Source organism: Halyomorpha halys, unplaced genomic scaffold, assembly GCF_000696795.3.
Source record: "Halyomorpha halys isolate HHAL.00 unplaced genomic scaffold, Hhal_1.1 Scaffold943.1, whole genome shotgun sequence".
Lineage (NCBI taxonomy): Eukaryota > Metazoa > Arthropoda > Insecta > Hemiptera > Pentatomidae > Halyomorpha > Halyomorpha halys.
The window spans coordinates 573,905-601,523 of record NW_027114150.1 but is presented as its reverse complement, the minus strand read 5'-3'; the positions used below and the strand labels follow the sequence as shown (position 1 = coordinate 601,523).

Sequence of the window (27,619 nt, the reverse complement as noted above, 5' to 3'; positions counted from 1 at the left end):
AAACATTATATTTAAAAAGTTTTTCTTATTTTAAAGTTTTGAATTACAGCCAAATTTTGATTGGAAAAGTTAAGATGGATGGACCGTCCACAACTTTGGCAGGGTTGATGTGTCAATATAAAAATTAATGAATAAAAAAAATTGTACTATTCGAAAAATGAGTCATTGTAACGTTTTTTGAGAATTATTCGAATAGTCCTTTTATTACCAAAACTCAAAATTCTAATTATAAGAAATAAAAAATATATATTTTTAAATAATATATCGTCACACCCAAAAAAATTGTTACACCTCAAAAATGCTGATTTGAGAAAAATGAATCCAAAAAGTATAGAACTTGTATTGAAATCATATAAGACTTCTTTAAAATGTTGAATATTTTTCACCATAAATACCTGAAATTAATAAAGAAGTGTTGTACTATTTCAATTATATTATACTGTCATAGTATGTTTTATTATTAATTGATTTTTTTTAGTACAGTATTTTTGAATTGTGTTACTTTTCTTGAAGATTGAACGATAGATTATGTTTGGAATTTTCAAATAATTTAGTTATATCTCATTTGTGTTTTCGTTCATTCAAAGGAACTCTTAGCCTACCCAACAACTTCTGTTGAAATTCGAATAACTTCAAACGCTTAGAATGTTGGAAACAAAATTGCATGGGCTAGTCTTGTTTGCTTCCTTATTGCTATATTATTAGAAAACATTCATTTTTTTTTTTTTTTTTTTTTTTATTTGTCTCATGATTTTGTAGATCATTTCTCAGGGTCATATCCAACATAGGAAGACTCTCAAGAATCTAAATAACATTAAAATAAAATCATTTCAGAGACATTGAAAAGAATTCTTGAAGACTAATTATATAAGTATCCTTAAAAAACGAAGATTGAGATAGAATGTCTCTAAAATGATGCTTTGATATTTTATTTTTTTAAATATTGTAGAAATCGTACTGTTGATATAAATTACTTCTCCGTTATATCACGGAATTATGGGGTATCACAGTTTTAACGACTAATGTAGTGCTTATATTCACTTATCACTTATAATAATAAAAACATACAGCATTTTTCTATAATATTTAATGGTGTTCTTTCAAAAATCATTAAAACAATTTTACATTGCCACTGTGGAAGTATGTTCCGTAATTATCCAGAGGTAATTTTTAATAAAACGGAAGTATCAAATATATGTATTTCCGTAAAATGAAAGGTGAAATAACAGTTGAAAAAATATATTGACTTTATTATATTCAATCATTCCAAAATATTTTGAAATGATTGAACCACTGGTTAGATAATTCCACTTGTTTTTTCAAATATAAAAAAAATGGCTTAAGAAATACAATGATTGGATTGGTTCTAAGGTGTGGTTTATAGTTTTCGCTGCTAAGACGAAATAATTTTTGTCTGATTATGATGAATGGTGACCTCGAAATATAAAAAAAAAATCAAAGTAAAAATGTTAGAAATTAAAAAACAAAAATTACAGATTCCTCTGTACGTATTATTAATAAAATTATGGAATGTGTATTATATAGATTCACATTAATTAGTTCGTTCGTTGTGTTTAGCCTTTGTCTCTTCAGGTCTTCATTTAAAAATTCATTGAATATATTAAAAAATAAATTCTATATAAATAATAAATTTATAAAAAATAAAAGTACAATGGCAATATTTACTGGTAAAAATGTGAGGTATATTGTGGGAGATAGGGGACAGGGCAGGAGGGCGATGCCCCGGGCCGGCCCGCAAAGGGGCCAAGGATCCCCACCGGCCTTGCCTAATCCCCAACAGCTCTCACTATCCAACCCTGCACATCCTAACTGCTAACTGCTAAACTATCGTTAATACTCTTCTTAGTATTAGCTAGCACTAAGCATTTAGTTCTGAATTAAAATATATTAATAAGCCTTCATCATACTTGCGTTTACTCCCAGTATACGGACAATGCAATCCCAAAAAATTGGGTAGCAGTCGAGAGATAGGTCGGGAGAATGCAGCAGATGCAAGGCCGTTATGGGAGGCATTCCTTTTTTTTTTTTTTTTTTCAGGATGTGTTAGCGGAGAGTTTAATTCACGCTTTGATCTGTACCACCCAAATTATTTTTGCTTGACCAATCTTGAGATTTGTTTTCAACACAAAAAAAAAATTTTCAGTGCTAAAGAATTCTTCCAACAAATTTCAGTAATAATTTAAATCTTTTAAAAAATTATTTTGTAGCCGGAATTTCTTTAATTTATTTGTTTACTTTAGCAAGTTGTATGTGGCCTCAAAAAAAGTTATGATTTTCATTTTTTTTCCCCAACTTCCTTTTCTCTATTCATCTATTATATAGGGGAGTGTATTTTGAGACAAACGTTAGAAATAAACACTAAAGTATGAGTTTTGTGTAATAAGAAATTTTGTTTTTAAATTACAAGTATAAGCAGTTTGCAGCCGAGGAAGTTAAGGCGTTTGCCTTAGCTACTTCGTTATGAATACAGCCTGAGAAAGGTCGATTTTTATTTCGTGGCGATCCCACGGAATAAAAACTTGACCCTCCCTCTATATGGTTAGAATAGGGTGATAACCTATAAATTAACCCGTCCCCCCCGTATGTCAGGAAGAATCAGGTACGTGGTAAAAAAAAAAAAAAGTATAAGCAAAGCTATTATAATATAATGAGTTTTATTTTTAAATCGATTTATTTAAATATTTAATAGTTGAATAAATTTTGTAATTTTATTTCATTTCATTTTATTTATTTTACCTATTATTGGCGGGGAGCTACCGTTTGATTATTATTACTTCTTTATATATGAGTTTTTTTCTTTTGTTCTTGCACTTAGTCTTTATTAGGTTGTTGTTTTTTTACTCTATTGGATCATTATATTATTTTTAATGTATTACGCTCAAATACTATGCGTTCACCTATGCAGTTATTTTTAGGTACTTCCATTCTGAGAAAATATTTTTAATTATTGTTACTCATAATTATTCCAAACTGTAAAGTAGGACAGTTAGTGTTCTTCTGCATCTGTCATTCTTTTCCCAGAGCTTCCACTCTTAAATGACCCTCTTCCCATCTTTTGTCCAAATTATCAGCTGACACCTTTTGAATCCCTTTTTACGAGGCTTTCTTTCTTCTCCTTCGCTTTCTCCGAATCAATTACCATTTTAAATTCTATTCTTGAGCAGCTCTTAAAATATCAGTAGCTGTCCTCCTTTTTTTTTATTAATAACGACCCAGATCGATGGTGTTTTTATTTTTAAGCTGACATAAATAAAAAATAATGCATCAAAATTTTTATTTATGTAGGGGAATGATAAGTTAAAAAGATAATTTTTATTTTCTGTAAAAGTATTCAAGTTTTAACATTTTATTTAAATATTTTGTATTGGATAATAATAAGTTATGATATCTGATTAAAATATATTCAGAAACGACTTATTTAACAGACTTTTCGAAATCTTTCCAATCAGCAGATGTTGGGCTGAGAGCGCCTTTGAAATCAGTTTGATTAATGATCTGTCACGACTTTCAATGTCAGTTGTATTGGCAGGTGTCTTGATGAAGTGACCATAGTGTCCAATGTTTCTCTTTAAAAAGTGCAAATTTATGTGTATATATTTGTACTTATATATTCTTTATACGAAAATATATATCTTCCGTGCGCTAATATGTTTTTTTATATTAAGTTTTCTTATAAAACACTCTATAAAAATTGAAACTCTTTCTACATGACTAATAAAAATCACAAATATATATATTCCCTTATGTACACATATATTTGTCAACGGTACTTATCAAACAACGGTTATGTAACAATAAATATTTGGAATATGTAATTGGAATAACTTACAATACTTTTTTTTTCTCCATTTAAACATCAACTATTCACAAAATTAAAAAATAATAATAACCTTAAACTCTAATTGTTGTCATTAACTACAAAAAATATATTTATTTCAAATTGATTTTTTTCTATTTATTGAAATTTCTGTAATATTTTGAATTTCGTACAAGGAACGTAGAATGTTTATTGGGTTTTATAGTTCAATCGTTCTCAAATGCTTTTGTTGAGGGCGCAAAAAAAAAACAAATGTTTATAAGATTTCATTTCCTAATATTCCACAACTAAGACCAATGAAGACATGAGTTTTACTATTTTTATTCGGAACCCATTCTACGGTTCCAAACAATACATTTAATCAAAAAAATCTGTAAAGTAGTCTTGGATTAAGTGTGATTTTAACCTGATCAAAATTTAAATCTTTAATAATTTTGCAATGAGGAAAAAAATGCTATCTATAATTCGAACTATGATATACTGATGCTAAAAATTGGAGGATTTATTTAAAATATTTATTATTTGGTGATAAAAAATATGGAGAATATAGTTTACAATTATTGCAAAAATTAAAATTTATAATCATATATATGTGTATATACACAAGTTTTTATTTAATTAATATAATATATACAATAAATATTAAATTACTTAATTATTACATACAGCAATATTTTTTTTTTCTATTTATTTCAAATCACCTAGTTTACTTTTGGTTTACAATAAACTTGATGAAAAAAGAAAAAAAAAGGATTTGAATCTTGAATTATAAACAGTTTTGAAATAAAATAAAATACAGAACGTTATTTAATGATTTTTACAGCAATGTATGTTTAGTGCGCTTATGTTTGTATCTACGTGTTATTGTTTTTGTATAATTTTCTATTTCGATTATTAGAAGGTTTAAAGAGTTAGGACAAGATTGAAAAAAATTATGAGTCAATTCATAAATGTATTCATGTACACTTTCTATACTTAACTATGAATGCATCATAGTTGTAATAGAATAATTATTAACAATTAGTTGTTTGTTTTGGAATATTTGTTATTTTTTTAGGTTTGTTGAATTAGTGAAGCTCCATATGGGACAGACATGTTATGATAGGTAATTTATAGAGTATCAATTTACTTCTGAGGTTTCATAGTTTTGATTTATTATTAAAGTATGGAAACATTATTTTCCTTACGTTTTCTAATGTTATATTATTATGATGATTGAATAATTATTGTTTATTTTTTTATTATTAATTATTGTCTTAAGTGATTAATGGTGGTATTATAATTTAAAACTTGGCTCGAGGGAAGATGGAAACTAATTTGATTCACTTTTTTTTTTTTTTCCAATTGATCGGAAATAAAATATAAATAGAAGTATTTTAGTTTTCCTTTCTGTTAATTAATTACCCCTTTTTTATTTAATGGTACTAAGAAAAAAAAAGTGATTTTCTTCGTAATTAGAGTTCATTACCTAGGCCCCCTTCAAGATTTAGTGTTGTGAACTTGCCCGTCAACTGTACTAATGAACCCTGATATCTACAACCCTTTTCCTCCTCACAATGCCCCGACTTCTCCTCTTGATGAGGGCAAGGCCGATCCCTACGTGCGAGGATGAGGAGGCGTCGCAGGCTGCTGCTCAGGAAGGCCTTGCAGAGGATGGGAGGAGGTTGAGGCAAGAGTGAGCTTTCGCGACCTCTCCCAAGGCTTGGTCAGCCAACCGTCAGCGACTCTTCGGCTGTTCGGCTCCAGCTGGGAGGTTCTTATCCTTTCTCTCTTGTCAACATCTCCTTTGAACAAGAGGAACTTGATCTCTTGTGTTCAATTAGAGAAAGGTAATAAGAAGATAATGCTAAGATAGGAACCGAACATTAGATCAATGCTTACTGGAGAACTTAACTGTACCTCAACCACAAGACATAAATTGGGTATACTTATCATACTCATTTTGGAAATAATTCTTATTTTATTTAGCAATATTAGCAATTATTTTTATTGCTGTTTGAATTATAATTATCTTATAGAATTCATTTTTTTTTCAATAAACTTTAGTCAATTATATATATTGATTGATTTATATTGTATTCTTTTTTTTATGGCTCAAGTCTTCTGTTGAGGACCTATGCAGTCTCTGATTGGAAATATCAAGATTTATTTTTCGGTCCCGTCACAAAAAATATATTGATTGACCTAAGTGAGAATCAAACCCATAACATTCTAAACCAAACAAACACTCCGGAACTCTCGTTTTCTTCTCCTCCGACTTTACTATTCAGGCCATTCCCCGAAATCCTTACTAAAAACACTTCCACTACTCATTTCCTTTTTAGTATTGGATAACAAGTAATCAATAGTTTTATATTTGATTTTGAGAAATCAGTATTCATTATAGATAGAGGTGTCTGCCAGCTCTCAAAGCAAAGCTAGTTTAACGTATTATAAAGTAGTAGGAGTAATATTTTTCATGATATTTGCTAAAATAAATTGATTTCTTATTGTTTGGAAAAAAAAATTCATATGCGAATATCACAAACACTACTACTTTTACGAAGATAAACGTTATAAACTATTTTATAGTACTTTTAACTAGCTTTAATTTGAATGCTAATAGACATCTGTACATAGATTTGTTCCTGAGATATAGATTTACCTAAATGAATTCACTAATTACTGATTTATCAGTGCAGTTTTTATGTCTTTATAAAGCTATATCTCAGGAACTATTGAACATAAATAGCTCAATTAGGGATTATATTTTAGCAATTAAACTCTACATTAGATGATGTCTTCTTAGGTTTTCTAGTGTTGTTGATAGTTTTAATGATATAGAGCTCCGAATGAAAAATTATTTTTTTTTAACGTTTTGAAGTAGCCGTCATTTTTTATTCCCCCTTACTAGACAGACTCGCCAATTGTGACTAGTAATCAAAAGTTAGGGTGAAATAACTGACTTTTTTCTCCTCTTTCGCTTACTAGAGCACATTTATTCACACCGTATTTCAGTTAATAGCTCCGTAGACAAATAAATTAAAATATAGCAAAATAATAAATAGTAATAATTAAAAATTAAACGTAAAATAAAATTGCGTCTTTATGTCGATGTTAAAACGACTAACTTGGAATTCTCACACAAGATATTATTACAGCACTTACTTGTCAAACGGTCTAAATTTCCAATCCATTACAAAAGACGGATCTACATGATTATAATACGGCCTATATGTACGAAAGCTTTGGGGCTCCACTAAACCATCGAATTCCTCAATACAACTCAATCCAAAATCCTTCATAAAATCCTAAATGCTCCCAACTTTGTTATAAATAAAATCATCAATAAATACCTGTTCCGTGATGTTCCGTGTGTAACCGATCTAGCCCGAACCAGATACCAATCCTTCCATTATATACTCCCTAATTACCCAGAGGGTTTCTAACCTTGCTTTCTCTTCCATTCCTGATAATGTTCTGGGGCGCCTGAAAAGAAGATGGCCTCGAGACCTTCTAATTTAGAGATGTTATTAGATTATTGCCAATGGGTAGTTTCTAACTGTACATACCGGTATGTTAGATCACAATGATATGATACAGGTATGTTTAAATTTACTAGATTTATGTAAATATAATTAAGTAAATAAAAAAAATACTTCGTTAGTAAATCAAATTGCTGATTATAAATTACATCAGCTGAGAATCATCGATTTCAAAAATTATTCAGTAGGAAACTGTTCCAGTTCAATATTTCTATACCCTTAGTTCAAAACACTTGTCTAAGGTAACCCAGTTAGCATATTCTGAGCTACTCACTTTTCTTTATCTTCAAAAGTCAAATAGTATGTATCTATAAATTACTCTTAAATGCATATATATATATAATCTTGTATTAAATCTGCCCGTTGAAAAGCCACACTGCGGAAGATGAGTTGGCAGAGTACAAATTATTGATTTTGGTTGGCCGCAGTTCTAATCTTGGCATCTCGTTGGTTGAAAGCTGGTAGCAACCTGTTGCCGAGGGCTATATATAGAACTACACTCGGGAACATAAAATTGAAATGTTCCATAAAAGTTTTATGTAAACTGCCTGTTTTATGGGTCTGTTACTCATTCATCTAATCACATAGCAATCAGATTGTTTGTTATGAATTTCAAGGTAAATTTAGTTGAAACAACATTGTTCTAGAATTAGGACTTTTTAGTTGTATTTACTCAGTTCCTTGGAAATCAAATTTGCCTAACATAATATTAAATTTGTGGGAATATCAATTTTACATTACCCACAGGTAAGAGCACATTAGCGCATGTGACTCCCCGCAAACAGTAGACGTACCTTAAAACAAATTAATAGGGGGGAACGAAAAAATTAATATAGATCTGCCTTAAAATACCCTTCCGCCACTCAAAGGACAATATTATTTTCTCGCATCTGTAATATATTTATATTCTGTATATGTATTGTATTTGCTTCCTAATAAAAAGTGGAGTATATCTAATAATATACATAATTATTTAATAATGTTTTATTTAATTATGCTGTTCGTTCGTGAAATTATAGTTTACATCCAGTATTCCTATTATTAGTAAGTGTTGATTTGATTGCTAAAAAAAGAAATGTAAACATTTGATTAAATGTTTCCAATATGTATTAGTGTACCACCTCTTGTTATTATTTCTGATAGTGAGTTATTTACCATAACTCTTTGTAGCATCAAGATAAAATTTTGAATCATACCTCATTGCAAATAGAATCAGATGATGAACGTTTCCCTCACTTTCAGTTTGCTGCTATTATTTTAGGTTTCGAGATATTTTAATCTAAACTCAAAACACATCTAGAGTTTTTCCCCACCATTACCGTTTCATCTCGAGCGTTCCCTCGCGTCACGAAATCAATTTACTCTTATAATTTTTATTTTGAACGTCGTTAAAGAGATTTCACTTTAAAAAAAAACAAAACGAAATCCGTAAGCCCGGAAATTTTAAATTTTAAGTTGGAGGCCATGTGAGAAAAGTTTGCTGTCATGAATCTGCGACTGGAGGCGAATATCGGTTTATTCTGAGACATTACTAAACGTAATTAACATGGACATAAACCTTGTTAAACAAGGAAGTTTTATTGATAGGTTTAATCGATAGTGCAATCGAAGGTTGCAAAAAAAAAAAAAAAAAAAAAAAAGACTGGAATATGGCCGAACAAGGCCTCGCGCTTTTAAATTTTGCATATGAATTTTAAAAATATAGTGAAACCTTAAAAGCTTTGCGGTGTTTCAGAAGTAAAACGTGAACTCAGCATGTTGTCTGACAAAGGAATTAATAAAAAAAAAAAAAAAAAAAAAAGCAATTAATTTGTGATTCTTCAACATAACATTATTAAGGAACGAATTCTTGGAGAAAATTTAGGTGTAATATCCTGCACATTTTTCAATCCTATTTACAACAGTTAAGTATTTGCTAACACCAAATTTAAATCTAATTCTTTCCTTTTCTGAATCGCTATTGCCACAAGAAATTTTAAATTGCAATTGAGTTATACCATCTGTACATATCGCGCATACATCTATCGTGTCCTATTTTAATTACTTCTTGACCTGGAATTTCCCAAACATAGTAAAGTAATGGAATTACTTAAAAAGGTTTTAGTAGACACTCTGATGTCATTTCATGTACGTTATATAAAGATGTATATGTATTTTCCCAGAAGGGAACAGAGCTGGGAGTTAGACGAAGAGCAAGACTAGATGTTCCCTTGGAGCCGCTCGCCTTGGCCAATGGGATCCGAACTAAGGTTAACCAGTCCTCTTGCATTCATGGCTCCTTTGACGTTTCGGCCTTATCTCTAATCACTATTCCCTTTGAGATGTCTATTTGCCTGTTCGGTTTTCACTTCTGGTTTGATCAGTCTTAGTGTGGTTCCTCCCCCGGGGATGCAATTTATAACTTTGTTAAAACTCTTTTATCACAGATTATATTGCAATCAGAATATGTTTTTTTAAATCCATGCCTAATAATTGAGAGCTTATGAGCAATGGAGATTAGGAAATAAGGCTTGAAAGAGCGTTATAAGATAGTTCTTTCAAGACTTCTGGTGTGAGATGTGCTACCTCTGCTCCGCGTGAAGTTTCTCTATTAACATAATTTTACCTAGCATTATGTTTAGGAGTATAGTAACTTCATTGGGGACATTGAATGCAGTTTATAAATGGCCACATTCAGGTCCCATTTTAATGATGATCGAACAGTTTTCTACGGCCATAAAAATCAGTATTGAGGTTGTTTACTTAAGGTTATTTAAAAAGGTTAATTCATTGGCTTTTTCTGTTACGCAATTTTAGTTACCTATTTACAGTAATTTAATTAACAATATCCCGAACTGTAAACGAGCTATAGAATGTACATTATGTATTAGATTAGGCCATGAAGGTGTTGAAATGAGATGTCCTTTATATTAATGCCTATATTCTTAGTTATGTATTTCAGAGAATCATGACTTTGTTTTGGAATTTTACAAGAGTGATTGTTAAGCAATTTTCTCTTTTGAAGACACTATATTTATTATTTATGGTTTATGATACGTATTATATTATTTACGATATTTCCTAAATTCCTTTTCTGGAATATTGAGTTATCTTCATACTTCGTTTTTTTTATTTTCTATTTTATATTAACAATAAATTCTTCTGTATGATGTTTGTCCATCTTCAAATATTTTATCTTTTACTATTTAGTTATTTTTTCCCGTTCTTTTATTTTTTGTTTCATTATATGATCCTAAACTATTTATTTAGTGATCTCCTTTTTATATAATTTCTGTTTGAAATGTGTGTCACCTTTTCTTCTTTTACTGCTATGTTATTCAGTCATTGTGTCATTTTTCAGTTCACGAATAATGTATATTTAATTTTAAATTAATAAAAAATGTTTGAAGTATGAAGATAATCCAACATTATAACAATATTGAGTTTGTTTAAATTTAGTGGTAAAGTCTCATAACCAACTTCTTGTCTTCTTATGTTTTTGTGATGACAGTTGCATTGATTTTCAAAATAGGTTTGTTCATTCGTTCATGTTTGAGTCTTTAGCTTCAAAGTAATTTTTTATAGCCATCTATTTTCTTTTACCTACCAGCAATTATACGAGAAGTTTAAAATATTTTTTAACAACGTTTTTTAAATATTACTAGTTCAATCAAACCAAAAAGTTAGTTTGTTTAAATTATAATAAATACTGTTATAAACCAACAATTTCAGTTTCATAGCCTATCAAATACATCTGGAAAATATATATATACAGAAAAGCACAATATTCCTTCTACCATATTTGTGGACCATTACCTATTTCTTCTTTCTGAGCAGTGGTGTAACAAGAATAATTATTTTAGAAATGATTTCTGGACACAGGGATACAACGTAACTCCCCAACAATAAGTATATATCATAATATATTTGTAAATATATTATTAGGGGGGATACGAAAAGAGAATAAATATATTAAAATTTCAGGAACTAATAAAAAATCTATGACGTCACCCACATTACGTAATCATTTAATAAATATTAAAAGACTTTATAGTCAATGGCAGACTTCTAATTGGGCTGTGGGCGTTTTCAATAAATCCACGCATCTCGCATTTCCCGTTTGTCGAGTGGCAGCGACCTTCGTCTAACTTAGTACTTTAACAGACACATTTATTATTAGGAAGGGCTCTCTTTTATGGGAACAGAAAATATAGAACTAATCCTTGGTTAAAGTTTAACTTGTATTTCATGAGAAATGCCCGTTTAAGATTTTATTAAGACGTTATAATTAGATTGTTATTCCATTTTAAGTATCTCATGGCAAAGCTCATTATAAAGTAAAAGTTTCTTAAAAAATATTAAAATAAGTTGTTTCTAAGCCACCACTTAGTTTATTTATTTTTATCAGTCACCAGAAAAATTGGTTTCCACCCCCTCGTACTATTATGGAAAATAAGAGCTTTATTTACATAAATAAACAAAGAATAAAAAAGTTAAATAAATTTCCTTACAAAATTTTAATATATATATTACTTTTTATATTTAAAATTTCTTATGTTAGTTAAAAGGGAGCCCTGGTCAAAGACAGTTAAAAATTATGAGTGAGTATAGACACCGCAGAAGAGCACTCCGGCAACCGAGAAGAGAATGTAGACGAAGGGAAATGGAAGGCACCAACAGCATTAAAGAATGGAGTAAGTCCACATCTTTCCACATAATGAACATCATCATCATCATCATCATCAATAGTTATCATCATCATTAAACTTCAGTCAAATTTAATTAATTATCTCTAGCAACAGATGTTCTATTTCAGCAACCCTTCGTCTCTGTAATAACAATATATTTAGTGTTTAACCATTCTCTCTTGTTCAACTAACCTCTATAAATAAATTCTCTTTCTATCGCTCTATGCTTTATTTCCATCAATTAATTTCACACAGTCCCCTTCAAATTCAACTAGCAATTCAAAAGTGAAGGAGTGTCTGGCATTGAGTTGAAGGTGCACTTCATGCAATGTTTTATATTTAAAATAAAAGAAAAAACCTAAATATATTTGAAATAAAATAAAATACAGATTGTTTAAAATAGAATACAGATCCTTCATTCATTACAATATATGTTTGGTCCTCTTATGTTTATATCTAAGGATTGTTTTTTTATATTTTCCTGAATCAGATTTTAAAAGGCTTAAAGAATTAGAGTAAGATTGAACATAAAAGTTACGTCACAAAAATATAAACAGAAATCAATGCTAAAATACTCTTAAATAATTAATAAAAGAACATTGTATATATTGTTGTAGAGTAAAATACAATTATTGAAAGGTGAAAATATAATGACCCAGCTGCTTGGTATTTGTTATATCCACGTAATCTGTTTCCCTCCCTGATCAAGTCTCAGACTGTTGTTGTATGAAATCTTAGCTGCTTCGACGTATTTTTGGGTGAGGTGCTATATATTTCTGCCAGCATTAAGTGAAGCAGAAAATTTTGGAACTAAAGATCACAGCTACTCACTTTTTGCATCATGAGCAAAAGTGATTTTTTTTAATTTAGAATCCAGTCGAACTAAGTCTAACTGAGCATCCCCCAATTGGAATAAATTAGCAAACTAAAAAAAAAAATAATTAGTTTCTAGACCTTTTATTTTCTGTATCGTTCAAAAAATGTCCATGAGCTACTGTAATTTCCTCAACGAACCAAAATTATGTTTTTTAATCATTTTCGTGCCTATTAATATTTTAGTTACTTTCCAATTAAACGCAATAAAATTTAAAATTGTAGTTAAAGTTTAACTGTTCGTGTATTTTAATAAGTGATACATTATTTTAATTCTATTTATTTATATTTCTTTAATATTTTATTTTCATGAATATTTAAAATAGTTATTGAGACTAATACGACAATCTTTATAAGAGTTAAATGCTCTTAAAAATTAACCACAGAAAGAAGTCCTTGTTTTATCCTTGAACTAATAACCTTTTACTTATGTTGTTATTTACTTCTGTTTTTCCCTATTATCCTCAGGCATTTGATCCCCTCAGCCGTTGCATTGAGTTTTACAATATTTTTATTTAAGTTTATAATTTATAGAATATCATTATAATTAAGCTATTATACAGATAATAATACGGTGTCTTGTTAAAATATTTTGAATAAACTTTATTAAAATAAATATACTGAACGACCTATTCACAGCAATATGTTTAATCCAAAAAGAGTTAATCCAATTTCAAAATTGAAAGATTTATAGAGGTTTGAGGAGCTTCGTATGAATTATTTAACACGTTCAGAATTTTTTCGCATCATATTTACATAACACTACTTCTTTCGTTTATTAAGGCCTATTTGGTCTTACGGAAAAGGTGATAGATACTAGATGGAAGGTGTGTTTTCAGAAAAAAAATTTCACCAAGAGCAAATAGAAAGTGCGATGAGCGTCACCCGTTTCTGAAAATGGTTACGATATGTTATGTGACGATCTCACTTCTCTGACATCAACTGAATTACAATTTATGTTAAAGTTTAAAACATTTCAATAAGTGTGAAATTATTGTATAAGCACTATTTTTCATTATTGTTTGAAATTTTTTTTAATAATTGTATGAAAACCTTATTTTAATAATTGTATGAAAACCCTTTTTCATTATTGTAAGAAAATTCTTTTTCATTATTGTATGAAAATTCTTTTTTCATTATTGTAAGAAAATTCTTTTTCATTATTGTATGAAAATTCTTTTTTCATTATTGTATGAAAATTCTTTTTCATTATTGTATGAAAATTCTTTTTCATTATTTTATCAAAGCTCTTTTTCATTATTGTATGAAAACGCTTTATTTAGAATAATCATTTTCATAGTATTTAAGCCCAAGTTAGCTAATGGACTTTTGCACTGGATTGAACGTTTTTGGATGTGAAATGCGATTGACATAGATATCTGTTTGTCCGATAAATAGTTTAATAGATATGCTAGTATAAAGCTACAATTTTGTGTGATGTCATACAATTTCGATATATATGTTTATACATTGTAGATAATTAATAAAGTCGAATTGCGAAATGAGCTAGTGAAGGTAAAAGTAAGGAGTGCTAAGAGAGAACCATTGAGGAGTTGTGTTGTACCTTGGTCTGGGCCGCTCTGCCAATGCCAACAACCGGACCTTCCTGGAGCCTTATCTTCCCATAAACACCTCGTCCAAGGGTAGCAGTCACTAACCTTCCCGGCAGGACGTGTCATAAATAGTTCATATCTCTTCATAGAATGTAATGGAGCGGATAAATCCTCCTCTACAAGACATCCTTGGAGAAATCGTGCGCGGAAATAGATGGGAAAACGAAATAGATTTTTCTTTTATTAAAAATAAGCATGTATTATTTTTAGTAGTTTTAGATTTATCATTTAATAAATAATAATTATTGGTGATCACAATTAATTGATTTTTGGTTTAATAGGGAAGCACTAATAATAAAAATTATAGATGCTTCTTTCAAAAAAACGGTTTACAATATTCCATTCCCAGTTACCAGCAGATAAAGGTGCTGTGGCTTACTTTTTAATTATTATCATTATTATTTTTTCATTAAAAGTCAATTTTTTATTTTATTATTTTTTAAAAACATTGACAATGCTTAAAGGTTAAAAATTTTCACTGTTGGTTTCTAAAATTGAAATTGAATTGTATTTGCTGAGGAGGGGGATATTATCCCATAAATATAATGTTGAAACATTGTATTTTTTTCTATGTTTTTCAACTTTAGGCATTATTAATTTTTAAAAAATATAGGTCATATAATGAAAGAGATTTATTTTATTCTATAAAGTGTTTCTTTTTCATTCATTATTATTTTTATTTAATTTTTAAAAAAATAATTTAACTTTATTATTTAATAACTATAACATTGCGAATAGGTTTGGGTATATTTTGCTCAAGACAATACATTGTCAATTGTTAAAAGAAAATCGATCCGTTATAATAACTAGGGAAATTACTACCAGAACGATCTGTTAATAAAGAAATATATAAATTAACAAAGTAAAGACAAAAATTAAGCGATAAAATTTATAACTAATAAAACTAATTTGAAAATAATAATAATAAAAAGTTATAACATAAAAAAAAAAATTCTCCATAGCGTTTGCAAGTACAGAGGTCAGTGTAGCTAGATATCTCACTATTTCTACCAGTCAACATGGTTACCAATTACCTAGATAACCAAAATAACCTCATTCATCAAAATTAATATTAAACATAAATATTTTAATAAATTTGATTTATCATTTTAGAATAGAATCTACGAAATGTGCGTGTCAAGCACAAAATATATTTGGGTAAGGTGTATGAATATATAAGACATATATGCATAATAATGAGAATTTAGAATATATTTTGACAACAAAAATGGTTTTTACTGAAACCTTTTACAGAAAACCATAAAAAAATTTAAGTTTTATAAAATCATTATAGAACTTCCACTAAAGTTACGAATATTTAAAAACTCAAAGTTGACTTATGCCACTTTTGCAATCATATAATATATTTATGCACAAAGGATTGACTATTTCCCAAATTACTTCCTAATTTAGGCCTAACTGGAGGCGAAAGTAGAGGAAGGATTCTGATAAAATCGATACGGGACCAACTAGATACCATTCCGCACATCCCCATAAATTTTATGAAATTGGATCAACGTTTCTATTGACATTTGAGTAGACAGACACAGAACCAATTTTTTTCCTTGCTGTCATACATCCAAAATGTGATTAAAAATTTTCGTTCTTGAGAAGATTAATTTTTTTTATTACTAAAAAATAAATTTATTGGGCCAGGCCATATTTGGTCTTGAAAATCATCTGATATTATTTTTAATATCAGCGTATTGATATATTCAAATATAGTTTAAAATAATACAATAATCAGTTCACAAAATAATTATTTAGTTCTTAGTAAAAAGTAAGGAAATAAAAATTCCAGGAAATGGTTTGTTCTTATTTTTCAGCGGTACAATGTTCCTAGAAATTATTTCGTTTGGAAGTATTTCTGCGCAATTGGTATATTTTATACTCTCGGATCACTAGTATGTAGTTAAAACTTTATAGGAATATAATAATATTAATAATAAAATAAGAGGAAATACATAAAAATATAAAATAGTAGATTAGATAGTTGTGACTGACTACGAGGCCTTGCAGATAGACCTCGAATGCAGCCTTCTCGCTGCAGTTTGCACCGGCCCTTCCTCGTTCAGATATAACAGTGCAAGGCTCCTCTATATTTATACATCCCACTTCACAATAGTATCTCATATTTCGCCAAATGAATTTGTTTATTTATAAATAATAATTTATACTAATTGATCTGTTCTTGTAATTATTAGATAAGTTGAGTTATGACTACTTTTAGAATCTTGGAAAAGGCCGATCTTGTGCAAAAAATAACATTTGTTAATTGTATAAATATTATATAGCAGTAAATATATTTCAAGATGGCATAACTTTTTTTCAAATTAAAATTATTGTTTTGTGAATTTTATTTTGTGATTCATTATGATTTTCAGATTCAAAAATATTGGCAAAATTTATTTAATTCAGGTCATATTGAAATTTTTAACTGTTTGAATTTCACTATTAAATGTTAAATAATGAACAAGGCTTTACTATATGATTATGTATAGATATGTATTCAATTAACTTTTAAATAACAGATATAATTTTTTTTTTATCATTAGAAGTTGGGATCCCGGAGCCCTGCCTTGTCATCCACATGTGGGTGGCAGGGATTAGTTCGGGGATCCCTGGGTTGAATTAAATATCTTATATATTCATATGTGTGATTGTGTTCAAGATTATTTGATTTGGTCAATTTATTTTAATATTCTTAATCTCAATTGTTTACTTATTTTACTATTATTTATCTTCCTAAGTTTATTTGAAATATGCATATATTATTTTATCACTACTATTATACATTTTATGTTTTATGTATAAATGGTAGGATTGAATACATACATATCTAATATTCATTGCATTATTGTCAGATTGTATTATTTAAATACAATTATTATAATATATAAATAAAGTTTTAGTCTTATATTTTTTTTTGTACGAAATACATTCCTTCACTATTTTTTATATTTAGTTCTTATTACTATTTATGTTTTCTCATTCATTTTTTTTATTTATTTATTGTAATAGGTTATTTGGCCAGAATTGTTTTCTACACTTTTGTTATTCTTCAGTGACTTTGCTCCAGAATAAAATTATTAACAATCCTCTAAGGTGTCTAAAAAGAAGATGGGCCTTATAATTTAAATTAATGTTTGAAACACCTCCATTGGATGGTTCCTTCCCAAGATTATCAATTGCTTGAAAAATTCCTGAGATCTGCGGACTGCGTAGGTTCGAATCCAGCCCAGGGCGTTGACTTTTTTCATTAAGTGGCGGTCCTACAAATTGACCCCACACCGTGGTTAGAATAGGGCAGTATAGGACTTCAATGGGAGTCTTGGGTCAACGAAAGGGGGAAAAACATTCCTCATATTTACTGATTGTATTTTTTTGTACAGTTATAATTTTCAATAAATAAAAACAAAAAATCCGATTTAACATGCTTAGGCAGCCGAGCACTATGCTTAGGCATCCATTATTCTGAAGTATATCAAATTCTGTTTGTGACTTTTGTGAACAACCAGTCAAACATAGAAATAAACGTACTCTATTATTGATTACTAGTCATATTCTTGTTCATGGTTTAATTTATTACCATTATTTAAAATATTTACCATTTTTTTCAATTCGATTGATGATAACCATTAATAGTTTTTTTCAACTCGCAATGCAAGTTTACTCCTAAAATATATATAAACGTTAAAGGGCTATAAATTTTCAAAATTACAATTTATTGGTGTGAATAATTATATCTAAGAATAATAATAATATGATGTGTGTGTTTATAAAGTTTACTAAATATAAAAAAAGAAATTATAAATATCAATAAAAAAACACATACGAATCAGCTAAAAACAAAGAAATACGTTAAAAGTAAATTCACGTCTCTCGTCAATTGAATAATATTAGCCCAATCCTGACACTAGGTAACCTTCTAGCTATATAAATATCAATAAAAAGAAAAAATATTTTTTTTACCAGTAATAAATATTTTTTATAAAATATCTCAAAAAAATAAATTAAAATGCCGCCAGTTGTCAGTTCTTTAGACATTGTTTGAAATATGGCTGAAAATATTTCTTTGTGTGGACGCGGCAGCCGAACAAGGAAGAGACTACTATGCTAATTCTTCTGATTCAGAAATTACGCTTTTGCCTAACTAAAGGATGGACACAACTCATTTCTAAGTCGCCTTTATAAATAAGACAGATAAGTAGATGATCTGATATGGCGACATCACATATCGAATATCAGTGCCATAGGTCAAGGTCCTTGCTTCCTTCAATTCGTACCTTCCCCGAGACGGCCCTGGAGCCTGGGCTATGAATGAGTCTAGCACCTTGTAATTATTATTATCTTGCCCCTTGATAAGATCTACTCGGTATTTTCGAGCGGTATATATGTTGAGAACTGTCTTCTTCCAATTGGAAGGCATAGAACCTTAGTTATAATTGAGAAAGATAAGTTAAAAGAAAAAAAAAACATTTTAATAGAACTTAGATTGCTCAAATCATGCCTCAATATTTCTTTTTTTTTTTTTTTAGTAAAGAGTATAAATATCTATTTAAAATTTCAAACTTCTCTTTTCTGAACTTTTTCCAATAAGGTAGCCATAAAATGAGTGAAAGAAATATCATCCCGAATGTGACACACACACATAAATATATCTAGAGAAAACCAAGAGCTCCATCCGGGAACGCGTGATGAATGCTGTTTCGGGCGGCCGAAGATCAACAAGGTCTGTGAATCCAAAAAATAAAAATAAATAAACGGAAGATGGTTAAAAAAAAAACTCAAATATTCATTTTACTATTTAATATGAGCTAACGTTTCGCCCAACGTTGCTGGGCATCTTCAGGGCTATAAAAGATACAAACACTTAAATGAGGTAAAAACAAATGAACAATGTAAATTAAGAATTTAAAAAATTAAAATAAGAAAAACGAAAGGGTTTGACATTTAAAGAAAATGGAAATAACAACAGATAAAAAAAGAAATATCAAAATACAATGCACACTAAAACTTACTCTTATTCCGTCTTTCCATCTTTTACTGTGCACTGTATTTTTATATTTCTTTTTTATCTATATCTTTCTATTATATATGAGATATATTTTTTCATAAATTTAAAATTTTGTTCGAATAACTAAAAATCAACATTTAGTGAATTTAATTTATTAAATATGAAGACTACTACTCTTACGAAGGTGCTTATTATACTTCGTAGCAAACTAAGCTAGCCTTAATGTGAGTGCTAATTGACATCTGTACGTCTAATGATTCCTGAAATATCATTTTCCCATAATAAATTCACTAACTACTGATTTTTTATGAAATGTTGCTTTTTAAAATACTATATCTCAAGAACTATTGAACTTAGTATTTATGCTGAAAAAAAAAAAAAAACCTCAGGAAAGAGATTCGTCTTGTTTTTAGGAATTAGTTTAAGGGATCAGATACTGGCCACTAATTTTCCTTACACATGCGAAAAATTCCGTTCAAGATACAGCGATAGTCCAATTACGGCTCGTCCTGTAGATTTTACTATCAATCGATTGACCATTAATCCAGGGATATAGATAATTACAGCGAAATAGAAATAAAATAAAATTTTGTCAGGCTTTTAGAAAATAAATTAAATAACATCTAGGATTGAGAGCTATTGAGTTGGCCTGATATAAATAATGACAGATTTGACATTTAAGACGCCCATATCGATACTTGATCAAGGAATGTGATTACAGTATTAATTGCAACAATCAACTTTTACACTTTTTATTATTACTGTTATGAAGTAATACATGCAAGATTTATGTATCTGAATAAGAATCTGCGCATGTGCCTATAATTTGTTATAAAACGTTAGAGTGATGTAGATGTTTGATTGAAATCAGAACTTAGTGTATTTTAATTAATTTAAGATAGGAAAATAATAGATAGAGGAATTTTTTATAACCTTTTTTTGTTGTTTTATTTATTTTCTATATGTAATGTTTCTTATTTTCGTTTAAACTTGTAAATATGTATAAAAAACAATGATTGTACATTTTTCTTTATTATTTTTAGTTCGCTTGTATTCGATTCTTTTTAATTTTTTTTTTTATTAGTAGTTACTCACCTTATGATTTATTATATGAAATATGGTTTTATTTTATTTGATCTATTTTTATTTTATATATTCTGTTAATTATTGTTGTTTATTTTTCATCTTTTCAAATTCATTATTTTAATTATGTTTTATGATGGTTTATAATTTAATTTTTATTTTAATAATTTTGTATTTTGTTCTAAAGCCTATTTTTGACGCTATTATTCTAAAGGGATCAGTCTCAGAATAAATAAAGTATACTATTATTATTTAGGAATTTTCCTTCCTCTCGGTTTTCACCGGAAGTAGCACCTACCCGGACCTAGGTTAATGGTGAAGATAATAAAATTTAATCTTCCTTAATATTGAGAAATTCTCTGACTATAACACAGCTTTCTGTATTAGTTCCAGAATATTCTACGACAGATCCAGGTCCTTAATGCTCTCCAGTGTTGTCTCCGGGATCAGACCATTGGTTGAGATAGTCAAGAGTAGCACCCTGATTTTCTCAAACTTGTACAGCTTTAATTCCTCTCCTAGATCCTGGTATTTCCGATTTTTTTTGGCTACCATCTTGTGAAGGTTCTCATCCGACTGTACGCCTATTTCTATGATTGTTGCATATTTTCCTCTCGTAGAGATTAGTGAAATATCAGGCTTATTATGAGGAATTGTGCGATCGGTAATGATGGTAATGTAATCGTTTCGGTCGATAATTTTTATTATAGTAAAATTAGCCTTTAGAGAAAAATATAAAATTATTAAAATGGAAATGAACTCATAAACCATCATAAAATATAATTGAAATAATGAAATTGAAAAGATAAAAAATAGACGACAATAGTTAATAGAATACATAAAGCAAAACCATATATTATATTATAAATCATGAGGTGACTAACTTCTAATAAATAAAATGAAAAAGAATCAAATAAAAGTGAATTAAAAATAATAAACAAAAAGGTATAATTTTACAGAAACGTTGTGAAATCAATATTAAAATTCTGATGAGGTTTTATCTTCCTATATATCCCCTTTCACCTACAACTTGCTGATAATTTAATATAGTTCTCTCTTGTGTGTATTTATAAAGCACATGTCAAAAGAGTTGGCTGCAGCATATTTTTCTGAAGGGGGGGATATCTGAAATTTGGGAAGTATTTGCAACTATTTAGCCTTTTCCTAAATATTTTTGGGAAATCGGCCTTTCTAAATATTGTTAAGAAACAATTTGAAGTATAATAACCTCTTTCAATAAAGTTTCGTAGCCCCTCAAATTTTTCAACTATTCGGCTGGCAGAGGAGAGGCAGTGTACAAAGTATATCGACATCGGTTGATCGTTGTACATATACGGAATATTTTTTATCGATTTATCGAGAGAAGAAATCGATTCACTGGACTCCCTTACTTATGATCGATATCATATCAACCATTTACCAATTTTTATAACCAATAAAACAGCCTGTTACAAGTTTCTTTTTCTTCTAGTGTTCAAAATCGCAGAGCTTACTTATAGAAAAACGTTGCGGCACTCTTTGAAGAAAAGTGAAAGTGAGAAAGTAACACCTCCCTTCTGTAGTTGCCCTGACCACTGCCATCCTTACATAATTACTCCACTGAGTCCCCTTATTCATGTGATACATAAAATAAAACGAATCAAGAACTGATAATGTTTAATGACTTTATATTTTAATGTTTTTAATCATCAAATATTAAATTTGAAATCAAGAAATAATTTCAAGAGCCCACCCTATATCTTGAAGTTCATTTGGTTGAAGTCGGTCATTACTTGTAGCATTTACAAACCTACCACAACTTCTGAGAGTCCTTGATTTAAAACGTTTAGTTACAAGTAAAATAGTTCGCGCTATTTAAATATATCTTATATCATAGATCAGTGAAATATAATCGATAAAATATCCATATAAGCAAATGAATGATCGTTGAATAATGATGCTGATAGTAAGGCTACGACAACGTCTTACTCTGGCATCTTGTGAACGGGCCAGGAGTTGTTTACGTCTGAGTAGCGGTCAGGCAGGTTAGGTGATGAAACCACTAGCACTTTTACTTTCTGCAGGCGGACCGTAATGCTTGGGGGGCCGAAACAGGGAAGAGGGGGGGGTCGGTTTAGAAAGTGGACGTAGACCAGTTCCCGCGCCCGCCAAAAGTCAACTGGGTCCATATTGTTTCCGGGTGGCAACACTGCTTGTTTATGGACGTATTTCCTATAGGAAGAAAACACCATCTGCCAGTTTCTTATGTAACGTTTGCAGAATATTGAGTAATTTCCAGTTTCTGTTTTCAAATACGTACAATCTTGTGTCATTAAAAAATCAATATATCCAAAAATAAACGTCAGCTATGAATTAGAAATATATATGAGAGACTCTTATACTAATGAAATGGTGTATCTTTGACCGATTGTAGCAGAGGGAGTTGTGGCGTAGGTTGTAACCTCGGAACTGCAACGCCACTAGTTCGAATCCGGCCTGATGGAAAAATTGTGACGGTCCCACGAAATAAAAACTTGACCCCACACCATGGTCAGAATAGGGTGGTAGGTACCCCAATCGATAAAGGAGGGGGGGATCCCCGTATGTCCGGAATGACAAGGGTCGTTAAAAAAAACAACTCATTATTAGTGGGTAAGAATCAATTATTTTTTTTTTTTAGGAATAGGTGAAATATTGTCCAAAGTATTCCTTATATTATCGTTATTAGTATTAGTATATTATTATATTAGTATTAGTATTTTCATTAACCTCGACTATTTTATCCTGTCAAGTCTATTTATAGATAGTTAATAATATGAAATTGTGTAAAACAATATTAATGTATTTTCTAGCTATCACCTCCGACCACTGGAAGCGGATTAGGAAGTCAAAGAAGCTATCCGTATTAAGCAAAAACTGCGTATTTATTTTGTTATTAAAAAAATTTAAATACCAGAATGGAGAAAATTCGTTGTGATTTGGGACTAGTTAAACATGTTTAAAAAAAAGTTATTACATTTAAAAAGCGATTCATAGCAATCTATAAAAATTAAATATTAAATTTTATCCTCTTATGCAATCGTTTCTCTGCACTTAGGTTTTTGTAGTTTTGAATTTCCCTGAATCATAAACAACTTTTCTACTCTAGTTGCATGTTATAATATTATATTAAATGTTATTAGATGCAATTGTTGATATTAAATTAAGTAAAATCATAGTAATTGATAAATTCAGTCTGAAGACACTATATAAAAATCATAGAATGTACTTGTTTAATTGAGCTAGAATATTGTCACCATCGTGTTTTCTTGAATTCTAAAAAGTATATTTGATAATGTGCCCTTGATAAGAAAACAATCGTTTATTTTTAAAAAAATTCCTAGACCAAAGAATGTTAACAATCTGTTATTATGAGGAACATGGCGAATGCTAGAAAACTTTGAGAAAACTCAATTTTTGATTCTTGTAGGAGACTAGAACTAACTCCTTCAGAATAATGTTAGAACTCTCACGTTTTCTAGACTGGCAAAGGCTCTCGAGAAGTAAAGTTAAAACAAGGAAAAAAGTCTTATTTTGATCATGAAAAAACAAAAACTAAACATGGAGACCTTCGCAATAATTTAAAGGCAATAGGCCCAAGTAAACAAACAGTTTTAGAACTACCAGATATGCTGTTGAAAAACAAGTTGAAAATTTCTTTATAAAAATGTAGCTTTTAAATTTTTACATCAATAGCATTATGAATCGTATTGTTTTTAAAGATAAAACATGAGTTTGTAATTTTATAATTTTATATTTTTAATTCATTTCTAAAGACAAGGAAAATAGAAATAATCTTGAATATGGTATTTTTAAATTAATTGAAAATAATTAAATTAATATATATATATATATAGACTTGGCAGGATTAAAATAGTCGAGGTTAATGAAAATACTAATACTAATATAATATAATATACCACTACTACTACTGATAATATAAGGGGAGCTTTAGACAAAATTTCAAATTTCCATATATTAATACATTAAAGAATTCTGTATATTTATATACACACACTTATATGGATTTTTTTATTTATTATGATTTTATACGGCAATTTATACAAAAAAAATATTTAAAAAAAATTTCACTTGCTGAAATAATTTATATAACACTTTTTTAAAATTTCTTTTGTAATAAATGAATGTACGAAATTATAATATATAAAAACATGCATGTGTATGAATATACATAGTAAAAAAACAAAATTAAATTTGTACCTCCACAACCCATGCAGGGTTAGGAGTGCAGTACTTTGTAAGAAAGTACCGTTTCTGGACCAACGGTTGTGCAAGGAGTTGATTTAGTCAGAATTACACTTGACCACAAAATTTTTACCCAGGTGCCTATTTCTTGGTGGGCCCCGGAAGGCTTTTGAACCCACAGGGATGGCTCATGGCTACAGTTAAAGAGAAAATAAATCTGTTATAGCTGGATTTTAACCCGGGTCCTAGGAGTTAGTAATTAGTAGCAGATTATCTTACCACTGAACTAATCGCTCCCACTATACTTATATATTATATAAATAAAATGCTTAAGTAATCATAATATTTCATCATGGAATTTGGGGAAAAAAAAAATAAAATAAATAAATAAAAAATGCTTATACATGAAGATGATGTAATTAGTTTTATAATGCCATATGGCAAACAAAGATGTAATTTGTATTTTCTATATATACCTATGTATTTTATATTATTATATTTTTTTATTTAAATATAATAAGGTTTTGAAAATAAAAAAAAATGAAGATAATGATTATAATGTTTTTTTTAAATGTTAAGTATATCACCCTTGAGAGACGATATGTTGTATATCACCCAAAACAACTGATTTTTTTTTCAAATCTTGTAATGAACCGACATTTATTAATACTTGGCTAGGTACATTTTTCTATTCAACTATGTGGTAAATAGCACCGCCTACTGTCTTTAACTACGTTTCTTGGCCGATAATACAAAGGATATAGATCATAGGATTAAAAAAAAAAAAAAAGATCGTCAAGGATTCTTTTATTATATATATGATCGGTAAAATTTATTATGAATCTGGTCTCCTAGGCCAGGAAACGTCGCACTGCTATTTAATGTACTTCATAAAACGCAACTGGCGAAGGTTACTGAACCATTCTTCCTCTTCTCATATTCTAGCCCTCCATTGTTTCAAAGCTCGGTTGTAAAGACCTATTATTATCTTTACAACTTCAGTTTTATCAATGAAAATAAAAATACACTAATAGCAACCCAAGATATTTATGTGAAACCTTTAATCGTAAGCATTGAAGCTTTAATTTTAACAAAATCGTAAAACTTTAATAACTTAACTATTGCAAATTTTTATTTATATATTTTTCCTTTGTGTTTCCTATTTGATAATAATTAACACTGTGAAGAAGTTGTTTGTTCTGGCTCATTATTCCGTCAACTAAGGACGATTTAAAGTTTGTAGTTAAGAACATGCACTATATTTATCAAGAAGTAATAGGATATTTAAAAATTTATAACAATATTTTTGGTTTTTCATTAATTATTTACGCTTCCTACTTTTTTTTTCTTCTTTGTCTAACCCAATATCACTATTGGTATTTTGGGTATTAATTTTGGTTTATATGTTAATTTTTAAGTAAATATATTTATTAACGAACTACAAAATGGACATTTACAGAAGTAGATGGACATTTATTTAATTTTTTTTACATAGTTGTGTATTTAAATAAACTAGTAAGAATTACTAGATAATATTTAAAAATTATAAAATGAAATAATTAATGAAAGAAAACATTAACCATACACGTATTATACCATAAACATTTACCCACTATTTTGGAGTAGAAAATTATACTATTTTTTTCAATAATACTTATTGAAAATGTTCTAAAAATACTATGACTGGTTCATAAAATGAATATTGCGTAAGTTACTTATTATGTTTTATAACCAGAAATTACATTTTGTATTAGTGTACATGAATGATACATGTATATTATAGATTAATTGTTCAGGTAAACACTATGTATTTGAATAATACATGTATGATAAACAAATAGGTAGGGAATTAGGTGGAGTGGCTAATCGGTAAAGCACTTTATTACTTACTCCAAGGCACTGATTCGGGTTCGAATCCGGCTGTGACAGATAATTATTTATTACTGTAGCCGTGAGTTAACCCTGTGGTTTAGGGAGCCCACCGAATTCCACTCAACCTCATTAAGTACTTTTAATTGGAGAAAAATCTAGCAGTTAAGCGCGATTCTGACCAAATCACCTCCTTACACAACCGTTGGTATAGTAACAGTACTTCCTTACTAAGTACTGAACCCTGGACCCTTCATGGGTTGTAACGGAAAACATTTTTTTAATAAACAAATATCACTCTTTTATATACAAATGGTTTATGCTTTTATTTCTCATATTTAATTTTTAATCTAAACGTTTATCACTGTCGAAGGGCTGTTTGTGCAGTTTTATTTTACGATATAATATATTGACATAATAAATATGTTAGTATGTTACAATAATAATTTATAACAATTATATTAGCTTCGGTGCGTTGGAGAATTTAATACATATATTTACTGTTCATATAAAAAATGGCTCTTATACCACAATCATTCCCAATATTTCTTCTCATGATTTGTATTTGGCCACGTTTCAAGTACATTAGGGATCCTAGGATCGATAGGGTTGTTTATCGTTCGGTTTAAGCTCTTTTTATTTTACTTATTTATATTTATTTTATTTATGTCTTTATATTAATTAATGTTGTGTTTCTTCAGGAATTATGACACTGACAAGAGCGCCGTGTGACCTGGACGCCATGAGTCTATTCCAGGACCTCAAGCTGAAGAGGAGAAAGGTCGACTCAAGATGTTCCAGTGATGGTGAGAACCAGTTATTGTTTATATTACACAATATAATACTTCAATATATACATTTAAATAAATAAAAATGTGAAATATATTTTTTATACACTTTATTATGTATAT

General features: G+C 29.1%; 1 protein-coding gene across 11 annotated transcripts in view; it reads left to right on the top strand.

Annotated features, from left to right (window-relative positions):
• Positions 1-27,619, top strand: part of Hr4 (Hormone receptor 4) — a 173,287-nt gene that overhangs the window by 81,669 nt on the left and 63,999 nt on the right. For 10 of the 11 annotated variants that reach the window (XM_024358469.2, XM_014431076.3, XM_067051393.1 and 7 more), the window contains one exon: positions 27,410-27,514. In XM_024358469.2, the coding sequence (XP_024214237.1) occupies positions 27,415-27,514 (100 nt within the window). In that variant the 5' untranslated portion in view covers positions 27,410-27,414. Of the gene's footprint in view, positions 1-11,902; positions 12,036-27,409; positions 27,515-27,619 lie in introns of those variants that run through there. The other variant, XM_014431071.2, reaches the window with a different exon arrangement.